The sequence below is a fragment of the Malaclemys terrapin genome, chromosome 15 (assembly GCF_027887155.1).
Source record: "Malaclemys terrapin pileata isolate rMalTer1 chromosome 15, rMalTer1.hap1, whole genome shotgun sequence".
Lineage (NCBI taxonomy): Eukaryota > Metazoa > Chordata > Testudines > Emydidae > Malaclemys > Malaclemys terrapin.
Window position 1 is genome coordinate 256741 of NC_071519.1, and position 11506 is coordinate 268246.

Here is an 11506-nt window from a genome sequence, read left to right on the forward strand (position 1 = left end):
GTATGGAGGGATAGAGGAGGGGTATGGAGGGATGCGGGGGTATGGAGGGATAGGGGTGTGTGGAGGGATAGAGGAGGGGGATGGAGGGATCGGGGGAATGGAGGGATAGGGGTGTGTGGAGGGATAGAGGAGGGGGATGGGGGGTATGGAGGGATAGAGGAGGGGCATGGGGGGTATGGAGGGATAGGGGTATGTGGAGGGATAGAGGAGGGGGATGGAGGGATAGGGGTGTGTGGAGGGATAGGCGAGGGGGTTTGGAGGGATGGGGGTATGGAGAAATAGAGGAGGGGGATGGGGGGTATGGAGAAATAGAGGAGGGGGGTATGGAGGGCTAGCGAGCGGTGTGGAGGAATAGAGGAGGGGGTATGGGGGGATAGGGGTGTGTGGGGGGATAGAGGGGGGCGTGGAGGGATATGGAAGGATAGGGGTGTGTAGAGGGATAGGCGAGGGGGGCATGGAGGGATAGAGAGGGGTATGGGGGGATAGGGGTGGGGGGGATAGAGGAGGGGGTATGGGGGGATAGGGGTGTGTGGGGGGATAGAGGAGGGGGTATGGGGAGGATAGGGGTGTGGGGGGGATAGAGGAGGGGGTATGGGGAGATAGGGGTGTGGGGGGGATAGAGGAGGGGGTATGGGGAGATAGGGGTGTGGGGGGATAGAGGAGGGGGTATAGGGAGGATAGGGGTGTGGGGGGGATAGAGGAGGGGGTATGGGGAGATAGGGGTGTGGGGGGATAGAGGAGGGGGTATGGGGGGCGTGGAGGGATAGAGAGGGGTATGGGGGGATAGGGGTGTGGGGGATAGAGGAGGGGGTATGGGGGGATAGGGGTGTGTGGGGGGATAGAGGAGGGGGTATGGGGAGGATAGGGGTGTGGGGGGGATAGAGGAGGGGGTATGGGGGGCGTGGAGGGATAGAGAGGGGGTATGGGGAGATAGGGGTGTGGGGGGATAGAGGAGGGGGTATGGGGGGATAGGGGTGTGGGGGGATAGAGGAGGGGGTATGGGGGGCGTGGAGGGATAGAGGAGGGGGTAGGGGGGGATAGGGGTGTGGGGGGGATAGAGGAGGGGGATGGAGAGACGGGGGTGTACGGCTAGCTGGAGCTGGACAGGAACAGGCAGATAAAGGGGAGAGGGATTGATGGGAAGAGACCCCGCCCTGGTCTCCCCCACATTCCCCCTCCCATCACCCTGCAGCCTGTCCGGGCAGTTCCCCCGGGCCCTGGGCAGCTCCTGGGTCCTAATGCCCGAATGTGCAGCTGGGCTGCGGGTCGGGAGTGAGGGGCACCGGCAGGGCTGGGGAGGGGAGCGGAGGGAACCCAGGGCTGGGGGGAGTGAGGGGCACCCCGGAAGCGGGGGGTAGGGCGGGGCTAGCGGGGCCCCGCCCCCAGGAAACAGGCGGGCGCTAGGGCCCCGCGGACGCCCCGGCCGCTCGCGCTCCCATTGTCTCGGCGGCTGCCTGCGCCGGGGTCGGGGCCGGGTCCGGGCTCGGCGGGGGACGCGGCGGCTCCGTTTTTCTCCGGGCCGGGTCGCCTCGCCGCCGCCGCGCGCCGCCCTCGCCGGGCCGGGCCGCTCTTCCCCCGCCCGCGGGGCCCTTCACCTCGCGCTATGGGGCCGGCGCCGGGCCGGGCTGCGCCGTCGATGCTGCCGCTGCTGCTGCTGTTGGGGGCGGCGGGGCCGGGGGCGGCCGCGGGGGCGCGGGGCTGCGCCGAGGCGCGACGGGCGCTGGGCGCGCGGGGGCTGGGTCCGGGCGCGGTGCCCCCAGCCCTCATCTCGGGTAAGGGAGGGGGAGCCTGCAGCCAATGCACCCCCTGTGCCCCCCAGCCTGCCCCTAATGCGCCCCCCTAGCCTGCCCCTAATGCGCCCCCCTAGCCTGTCCCTAATGTGCCCCCCCCAGCCTGCCCCTAATGCGCCCCCCAGCCTGCACCCTGTGCCCCCATCTTGTATCCAATGTACCCCCCACCTTGCACCCAATTTTGCCCGCCAGGATCCCCTGCAGCCAGTGCACCCTCCCCGCAGCCTCCCTTTTGCACTCCCCCCACCCTACACTCCTGTGCAGCAAGTATTCTCTGGGGTCCCCCCCAGCAGCCTCCTTGGGGTCTCCCTGTGCCCTCTTCATTGCATCTGCACCCAGTGCACCCTCCCTGTGGCCCCCCCAGCAGTCTCCCTGGGTCGCTGGCTGTGCCTTCCTCATTGCATCCCCCACCCTGCAGCCAGTGCACCCCCTGGGGTCCCCCTGTACCTATTCCCTGCACCATCCCCGTTTCAACCCCCTGCCCTGCACCCTGTGCATGGGACCCCCCATAGCCGCCCCTGGGGTCCCCCTGCACCTTCCTCATTGCACCCTGCAGCCAATACACCCCTGGGATCCCCCTATCCCCCCCAGTACCTACCCCCTGCACCATCCCTGTTGCAATTCTCTGCCCTGCATCCCATTTATGGGGGGGCCCCTACTGCACTCCCCACTCACCATCCCCTTTGCACCCCCATCCTGCAGCCAGGGCACCTCCTGGGGTCCCCCTGTACCTCTCCCCTGCACCATCCCCGTTGCAACCCCCTGCCTTGCACCCCATTCGTGGGGGCCCCCCACTGCACCCCCCCGACCTTCCCACTCACCCTCCTCTTTGCATCCCCATCCTGCAGCCAGTTCATCCCATGTGCTCCCCGGGCTCCCCCTGCATCTTCCCTAATGCACTCCACATGGGACCCCCTGCCCCCTCCCCACCACACCCCCGTTTCTGCTCCCCCTGGGCTCATGTCGGGTAGGGGGGGGCACCCTCCATCCTGCTCCCATTGAGGCTTGAGCCCCTGCCCCAATTCCCCCTCCAGCCAGGGAGTAAACACCCCCTGTTGGAGGGGCAGCAGCCCACCCCCGGGCAGGTCTGTCAGGGGGACAAGCCTGTAGCCCCCATATGAGCTAAATCCCACCCCCCAGCTACCCCCTGCACCCCCAAGCATCTGACACTGGTTCCCTCCCACCCCCCCCCCCAAGGCCTGGGCGCGGGGATCAGATGGTTGGGGGGGGGGCTGGGGACAGCTGTAGTTGTCTGGGCATGGGGGGGGGGGGGGGAGAGATGGTCTGTGTATACTGCCCCTCCCTCCTTCTGTGCGGGTGGGGTGAGCTGAGGGCCCCTCATGGCCAGGCACTGACTGCTGGTGGCTTTCTCTGCCCCCCCCCCCCCCCCCCCCAGGGGAGCACCTGCGGATCTGCCCCCAGGACTACACCTGCTGCTCCAGCGAGATGGAGGAACAGCTCAGCCTGCAGAGCGACAGGGACTTCCGGGCCCTGGTGGAGGACGGGGCCAGTTTCCTGTCCAGCACCCTGGCCTGGCGCCACCGTCGCTTCGAGGGTGAGAACCCAGGCGTCCTGGCACCCCCCCCCTCTAACCCCCCAGCCTCCCCCGCTGTGACCCACCAGCCCCCCTCCCAGAGCCTCGCGCCACCGCCGCTTCGAGGGTGAGAACCCAGGCGTCCTGGCTCCCGCCCCCCCCCCGCTGTGACCCACCAGCCCCCACACCCCTCCCAGAGCCTCGCGCCACCGCCGCTTCGAGGGTGAGAACCCAGGCATCCTGGCACCCCCCCCCCTCTGACCCACCAGCCCCCCCGCTCTGACCCACCAGCCCCCAAACCCCTCCCAGAGCCTCGCGCCACCGCCGCTTCGAGGGTGAGAACCCAGGCGTCCTGGCTCCCCCCCCCGCTCTGACCCACCAGCCCCCACACCCCTCCCAGAGCCTCGCGCCACTGCCGCTTCGAGGGTGAGAACCCAGGCGTCCTGGCACCCCCCCCGCTGTGACCCACCAGCCCCCTCCCCCTCCCCCCAGCTCTGACCCACCAGCCCCCACACCCCTACCAGAGCCTCGCGCCACCGCCGCTTCGAGGGTGAGAACCCAGGAGTCCTGGCACCCCGCACCCCCACTGTGACCCACTAGCCCCCACACCCCTACCAGAGCCTCGCGTCACCGCTGCTTCGAGGGTGAGAACCCAGGAGTCCTGGCTCCCAGCCCCCTCTGCTCTGACCCACCAGCCCCCACTCCTCTCCCGGGGCTGGGGAGAGAACCCAGGAGTCCTGGCACCAGCCCCCCTCGCTCTGACCCACCAGCCCCCCCCCCCCCCTCCCAGAGTTGGGGAGATAACCTAGGAGTCCTGGCTCCCAGCCCTCTCTGCTCTAACCACCAGCCCCCACTCCCCTCCCAGAGCCAGGGAGAGAACCCAGGCATCCTGGCTCCAGCCCCTGCTGCTCTAACCCACCAGCCCCTACTCCTCTCCCAGGGCCGGGGAGAGAACTCAGGATTCCTGGCTCCCAGCCCCCCCTGCTCTAACCACCAGCCCCCACTCCCCTCCCAGAGCCAGGGAGAGAACCCAGGAGTCCTGGCTCCCAGCCCCCTCCGCTGTAACCCAGGAGCCCCCACCGCGATGGGGACAGGGACCGGGAGACGTGTACGGGGGGGCAGGGGCTTAGGGTCCCCTCAATCTGCCTGACATCTCCTGGGGTTTTTCCCCGTTCCCTCCCCCACCCCCCGTGCAGAGTTTTTCCGGGAGCTGCTGGCAGCGGCCGAGCGGGGGCTGCAGGCCATGTTCACGCAGACCTATGGCCGCCTGTACGCCCAGAACGCCCGGCTCTTCCAGGGGCTCTTCGCCGAGCTGCGGCGGCACCAGCAGGGCGCCCGGCTCAGCCTGGACGAGGCGCTGGGTGAGTTCTGGGCCCGGCTGCTGGAGCGGATGCTGCCCCTGCTCAACCCCCAGTACCAGTTCCCCGCCGAGTACCTGGAGTGCGTGGCGCGTCAGGGGGAGGCGCTGCGGCCCTTCGGGGACGTGCCCCGCAAGCTGCGCCTGCAGGTGAGACTCCGTATCCCCCCACCCCCGGGCTGGGCCCAGCGCTGCGGCCTGTGGGGCTGGGGGCTACCTGGGGCCCAAGGGGCTGAGCCAGGGGAGACCCTGGGTGTCCTCTCACAGCTCCCCATGCAGGGCTGGGGGCTCTGGGATGTGGCCAGGGCACTGGGGAGGTCTCCGGGAGGCTGGGGGCTCTGGGGTGTGGCCAGGGGACTGGGGGGCTGGGGGCTCTGGGGTGTGGCTGGGGGACTGGGGGCTCTGGGGTGTGGCCAGGGCACTGGGGAGGTCTTCGGCAGGGTGAGGGCTCTGGGGTGTAGCCAGGGGACTGGGGGGCTGGGGGCTCTGGGGTGTGGCCAGGGGACTGGGGGGGCTGGGGGCTCTGGGGTGTGGCCAGGGCACTGGGGAGGTCTCCGGGAGGCTGGGGGCTCTAGGGTGTGGCCAGGGGACTGGGGAGGTCTCCGGCGGGGTGGGGCCTCTGGGTGTGGCCAGGGCACTGGGGAGGTCTCTGGGGGGCTGGGGGCTATGCGGGGCTGGGGGCTCTAGGGTGTGGCCAGGGGACTGGGGGCTCTGGGGTGTGGCTGGGGGGGCTGGGGGCTCTGGGGTGTGGCCAGGGGACTGGGGAGGTCTCCGGGTGGCTGGGGGCTCTGGGGTGTGGCCAGGGCACTGGGGAGGTCTCCGGGAGGCTGGGGGCTCTGGGGTGTGGCCAGGGGACTGGGGAGGTCTCCGGCGGGGTGGGGGCTCTGGGGTGTGGCCAGGGCACTGGGGAGGGCTCTGGGGGGCTGGGGGCTCTGGGGTGTGGCCAGGGCACTGGAGAGGTCTCTGGGGGGCTGGGGGCTCTAGGGTGTGGCCAGGGGGCTGGGGGCTCTGGGGTGTGGCTGGGGGACTGGGGAGGTCTCCGGGTGGCTGGGGGCTCTGGGGTGTGGCCAGGGCACTGGGGAGGTCTCCGGGAGGCTGGGGGCTCTGGGGTGTGGCTGGAGGACTGGGGGGGCTGGGGGCTCTGGGGTGTGGCCAGGGCACTGGGGAGGTCTTCGGGAGGCTGGGGGCTCTGGGGTGTGGCTGGAGGACTGGGGGGGCTGGGGGATCTGGGGTGTGGCCAGGGGACTGGGGAGGTCTCCGGGTGGCTGGGGGCTCTGGGGTGTGGCCAGGGCACTGGGGAGGTCTCCGGGAGGCTGGGGGCTCTGGGGTGTGGCCAGGGGACTGGGGAGGTCTCCGGGTGGCTGGGGGCTCTGGGGTGTGGCCAGGGCACTGGGGAGGTCTCCGGGGGGCTGGGGGCTCTGGGGTGTGGCCAGGGGACTCGGGGCTCTGGGCTGGGGGGATCTCTGGGGGAGCTGGGGGTTTTGGGGGCCTCAGGGTGTTCCCCTCATTCCTCCTGTCTCCCCCAGGTGACGCGGGCGTTCGTGGCAGCTCGGGCCTTCGTGCAGGGACTGGCCACCGGGCGTGATGTGGTCGCCAAGGCCTCCAAAGTGAGTGTGGGGAGGTGTGTGTGTGGGGGGGCAGAGGGGCGGGTGTGTGGGGTGGGCCTGCAGGGGGAGGCGGGGGGCTGTGGGGTTGGCATGAGGGAGCTGGGGGGCAAATAGGCTGTGGGGGGAGGTGGGTGCCAGAGGAGGCATGGGGGGGCAGAGGGGCCTTGGTGGGAGAGATGGCGGGGGCAGAGGGGTTGTTGGGTAGGGATGCAGGGGGGACATTGGGGGGGCAGGGGGCTGTGGGGTAGGGGGTGGCAGAGGGGTGGGGACGCTGGGGGAGGTCTCTCTCTGTCCCTTTGGCTGCCCTTTGGAGTCAACCCAGAGCCTGGGGACCCACTAGATTTTCCTCTCCCACCCCACAGAGCCTGAGGGGCCACTTGGGGCTCACCCATCGACACCACTGGGGTCCCCAGCAGGGAATGCCGGCCGCGGGGGCGGGTCCCCTCTTCCCCCCGTGTCCCCCCAGTGCAGTGTATGGGGGGGGTCCCCTCTCTGCTCCCCATGTGCCCCCAGTGCAGTGTATGGGGGGTCCCCTCTTTGCCCCTGTGTCTCCCCCCCTGTGCAGTGTATGGAGGGGGTGGGTCCCCTCTGCCCCCCGTGTCCCCCCAGTGCAGTGTATTGGGGGGTCCCCTCTCTGACCCCCGTGTCCCCCCAGCTGCCCCCCAGCGGGGAGTGCCTGCGGGCCGCCATGCGCATGTCCTCCTGTCCCCTGTGCCGCGGGACCCCGGCCCTCAAACCCTGCAACGCCTTCTGCCTCAACGTCATGAAGGGCTGCCTGGCCCGCCCGGCTGAGCTGGACCCCGAGTGGAACCGCTTCCTCGGTGAGACCCCGGGGTGCTGGGGGGGAGCTGGGTGGGGGGCATGGGGTAAGGGGGGGAGGGAGTCTACTCAGTGGACTCTCCCCGCCTGGGCTTTGCCCCCGCTACCGGCTTGTGTGTGCCCCCCATGGAGCTGCACTGGCGGGGGGATCTCTGGGGGGGCTCCCCCTTCCCCATGGTGTAACTCAGCTCCCCCCCCCCCCCACCCCCCAGATGCTCTGATCCAGGTGGCCGAGCGGCTGGAGGGGCCCTTCAACGTGGAGCTGGCGGCCGACTCCATCGGGGTGAAGATCTCAGAGGGGATCATGTACCTGCAGGAGAACGGGGTGCAGACCTCGGCCAAGGTCGGGGGCTCGCACTGCTGGGGGGAGCTCGCAACGCTGGGGGTGGGGGCACTGCCGGGGAGAAGCTTGTGGCGGGGGGGCACTGCTGGGGGAAGCTCGCGGCGGGGGGGCGGGGGCACTGCTACGGGGAAGCTTGCAGCGCTTGGGGGGGGGGGGGGGGTCTGGCTGGCTCTGAGCTGGCCCCAGCACCCCATCTCTCCCCCTGCCCCCACCAGGTGTTTCAGGGCTGCGGGACACCGCGCCCGGCGCCCGCCCGATCCCGCCGCGCCGCCCGGGATGAGACCAAGCGTCGCTTCCGCACCTACCCGCCCGAGGAGAAGCCCACCACTGTTGCGGGGACCAACCTGGACCGACTGGTACGGACCCCCCGTAGCGCTGCCCCCCCCCCCCGCAGCGTACCCGAGCCCCCTCCCCCCGTGAGGTCTGCCCCACTGAGCCAGCCGCCAAGGAGGAGTGCCCTTCCCGGGTGTTACACACACACACACCCACCACCCTCCCACGCGCGCACACACAGAGCAATCTGAGCGGACAGGGTCAATCTGCAATTTCAAGCTGACCCCTTATGCGTCCCAGTTTCAGCACGTCCCTATCCCCACTCTCGCATCACAATTGCACCGGTAATAACCCCCAACTTGATGAGCAAACCCTACAGGATTTTGGGCGCTGCAGGGATCTTTAGCTTAGGTAAAAGAAGCGTTGCTGTAGAGTATATGGGGGAAGCTAAAATCACAAAAGAGTAAAGTTCAGCCAGAGAGAGGGAAGCAACTAAAATGATTAGGGGGATGGAGCACATGACTTATGAGGAGAGGCTGAGGGAACTGGGATTGTTTAGTCTCCAGAAGAGAAGAATGAGGGGGGATTTGATAGCAGCCTTCAACTACCTGAAGGAGGGTTCCAAAGAGGATGGAGCTCGGCTGTTCTCAGTGTTGGCAGATGACAGAACAAGGAGCAATGGTCTCAAGTTGCAGTGGGGGAGGTCCAGGTTGGATATCAGGAAAAACTATTTCACTAGGAGGGTGGTGAAACACTGGAATGCGTTACCTAGGGAGGTAGTGGAGTCTCCTTCGTTGGAGGTTTTTAAGGCCCGGCTTGACAAAGCCCTGGCTGGGATGATTTAGCTGGGAATTGGTCCTGCTTTGAGCAGGGGGTTGGACTAGATGACCTCTTGAGGTCCCTTCCAACTCTGATATTCTATGATTCTAACCAGCTTAACCATACAAGTTGGACAGGAATTTCAACGACAAAGTTATTTATTGAATACTAGTGATCACTACACAAGGAGAGCTAAACCAACATAACATACATTATTCAAGGTTAATGCCTAAGATAGAAAGGAAAAGACAGAGAGAGAAAGAAGGGGGGTTTTACCCACTCCATGAGGCTTGAACTGGTTGGGGTTCCAAGGTGATGGTGGTAGCTCAGGGAGACCAGCGGAGACCGGCAGAGCCCCCAGCACGATCCGTCAGGAGAAGATGGAGTCCCAGTGGAACTGATGCAGAGCTTGGATCTAAGCATCAGAACCCTGACTTGGGCACAGGTAGGGGTTTTTGTAGGGAAACAACAATGGTTCAAGGGAGAACACTTGGTTTGTTTATGGGTAAACTGATGACGCCAGGGTTTTCTTTAGGCTAGAGGCTGGGAGCTGATCACTCTTGGCTATGGGTGGTGTTTTTTCCCAGGGAGCTCCAATGCAACTAGGCTGCTGCAGAGTTTTGGATATTAATCAAGGATTCATTATACTAGAATTGGTCTGATAATTGCTGAGCTGGGTGTGGGCAGGAGTAGGTCCATTAACATCTGGAGCAGAAATTCCCATAATGCAGTGCGTCCCTGCTTTTCTGGTCCCAGAGTTCCCTGCGGTTCTCTGTTCTTTATTTATGCTAATCCCTGTCCCATTTCATGCAGATGAGGCATGGGGAGTTGTCTCTGCTCTCCATTCTGTTTGAAAATGGGGATGTCTTAAACTTGTCACCCTTGTCAGGAGGGGTATAGGTGCGTCTCCCATCCGCCCTTCACTGCTGTCTGCAAACCTTTTCTCTGGTTGGTTTTGGTTCAAGGAGGGGCGGGGGGGTGTCCCTCATGAGTCAGACAGGCTGGACACTGCACCCTGGTTCCCTGAAAACACAGAGCTGACTGTTATCGTGGGGTTTTGGGGCTGGGGCCCAGACTGCCGAGAGGCGGGGGACAGTCTCCATCCTCTGGGGGGTCCCCTGGGGTCACCGTCGCCTCTGTGGGGTTCTCCTTTGAGATGGGGCCACTGGCACTCACCCCAAGAGCAGGCTTAACCCTTTCACACGTGCGCGGAGGGAAACTGAGGGATGCACAGGCTTCAGAGGCATATTACAGAAACCCCCCCCCCCCCACTTCCCCCCGGGGTGGGGTGTAGGGGCTCATGTCCCCCAGCCCACCCTGGGGAGCTGGCCCATGGGCACTGATCCCATCCGCCTCCCCTCCCCCCCAGGTGACAGACGTGAAGGAGAAGCTGCGGCTGATGCGGGGGTTCTGGGTCACCCTGCCCCACACGCTCTGCAGCGACGGGAAGGTGGCGGCTGACGTGACGGACGAGGACAAGTGCTGGAACGGGCAGGCCCGGGGCAGGTGAGGGGGCGCCCGGGGCAGGCTTGGCTGGGCAAAATGAGGGGGGACCGGGGGGAGCTTCCCCCACAGGCAGCGCTCCTGCCCCACGGCGCTCCCTTCTCGGAGAGGCCAGGGCTTGGGGTGCCGGGAGCGTCCCCCCACAGCTGGTGCCCCTGCCGCCCCCCCTCCGGCTGGGAGTGGAGCTGTCTCTGACTCCCCCCTCCCCCCCAGGTACCTCCCGGATGTGACGGGGGACGGGCTGGTGAATCAGATCAATAACCCGGAGGTGGAGGTGGACATCGGGCGGCCCGACCTGCTCACTCGCCAGCACATCCTGCAGCTGCGGGTGGCCACCAGCCGCCTGCAGGGGGCCTACGGGGGCCGGGACCTCGACTTCCAGGACACCTGTGAGTCTGGGAGGCGGGTGGGGGCCCCCCTGGGGGCTGGGGGGGCTGCTGGGGCATTCCCTGGAGGGACTCTGCTCCTGGCCCCCCGCTCGCCTGGGTGATGGGGGTGGGACCCGGGCGGCGAGTGCCTCGTCATCTGTTCTCCTGGGGTCCAGGGCTGGGAGGGGGGGTTGGTGTCCCCCATAAACACCCTCTCCAGGCCCTTGCAACCCCCCTCGGGAGGCGTGGCTGGGGGGCCCCCGTGTCGTTAACGCCCCCCTCCTTTGCTTTGGTTGCAGATGAGGATGGCAGTGGCTCGGGAGGGGGCGAGCGGTACAGCGAGGACTGGCCGGCTGGAGGGGGCAGCGGCAGCAGCCACTCGGGGTCCCGCCCCCCCGACTCCCGTTCGCACCGCAAGGACCGGCCCAGCAAGGGCTCCAGGCAGAACCACCGCATGGGGGGCAGCAGCAGCCGTGCTGCCTCCTGGGGGGGCCGTGCCCTCCCCCTCCTGCTGCTTCCTGCCCTGGCACTGCCCCTGCTGGGGCAGTAACTCCCCGGGCGCCACGAATGTATGGGGATCCCTCACTCGGGGTGCAGCTGGGGGGGGACTCGTCTCTTCCAGGGGCTCCCCCAGCCTGGGGAACTGGGGGGGGCCGGGGGGGGTGGAGAGCGAGATGGAAAGTAGCATTAGGGGAGGAGGGATGGAGGGGAGGGTTTGGGGGGGCTAGGAGGTGAGGTTTATCCAGCCCCCCCCAGGGGAAATTGCCAAGGGGAGGGAGGGGGGCTAGGTTAGTTAGGCCCCAGGCCGAGCATGGATGAATGTACCCGGGGGGGCAGGGCACGGGCCCCACACAGAGCTTTTATTTTTTTATGTTTTTTTTTTTTTTTTTTTTACAGGGTGTATTTATTTGGGGGGCTCTTTTTTAATGAGGCAACGGCCAGATTAATCTTTTATAGGGTGGGCAGCGGGGGCAGGACTGATTTATTTCCTACTCTTTCCAGAACATACACATCTTTTACCCTCACCCCCGCTCGCTCTGCCCTGCGGTCCCAGCTCTGAGCAGCCCCAGCGGGTCTCGGTCTCGCTCACCCC

General features: G+C 66.7%; 1 protein-coding gene across 1 annotated transcript; it reads left to right on the forward strand.

Moving 5' to 3' along the window:
* The first annotated feature begins 1697 nt into the window (after positions 1-1697).
* On the forward strand, positions 1698-11048 carry GPC2 (glypican 2). Its single transcript, XM_054049469.1, has 10 exons — positions 1698-1772; positions 3187-3345; positions 4521-4831; positions 6208-6288; positions 6944-7109; positions 7320-7450; positions 7666-7806; positions 9912-10048; positions 10259-10434; positions 10713-11048. Exons 2-10 carry the CDS (start codon positions 3237-3239, stop codon positions 10961-10963), a joined length of 1503 nt encoding a protein of 500 aa, XP_053905444.1. The 5' UTR covers positions 1698-1772; positions 3187-3236; the 3' UTR covers positions 10964-11048.
* Positions 11049-11506: the final 458 nt, after the last annotated feature.

Coding starts and splice junctions, on each gene's coding strand:
- GPC2 (XM_054049469.1), top strand. CDS start 3,237: ATGGAGGAACAGCTCAGCCTGCAGAGCGACAGGGACTTCCGGGCCCTG. Junction 6,289..6,943: donor TGGTCGCCAAGGCCTCCAAA/GTGAGTGTGGGG, acceptor GTGTCCCCCCAG/CTGCCCCCCAGCGGGGAGTG. Junction 10,435..10,712: donor CCTCGACTTCCAGGACACCT/GTGAGTCTGGGA, acceptor CTTTGGTTGCAG/ATGAGGATGGCAGTGGCTCG.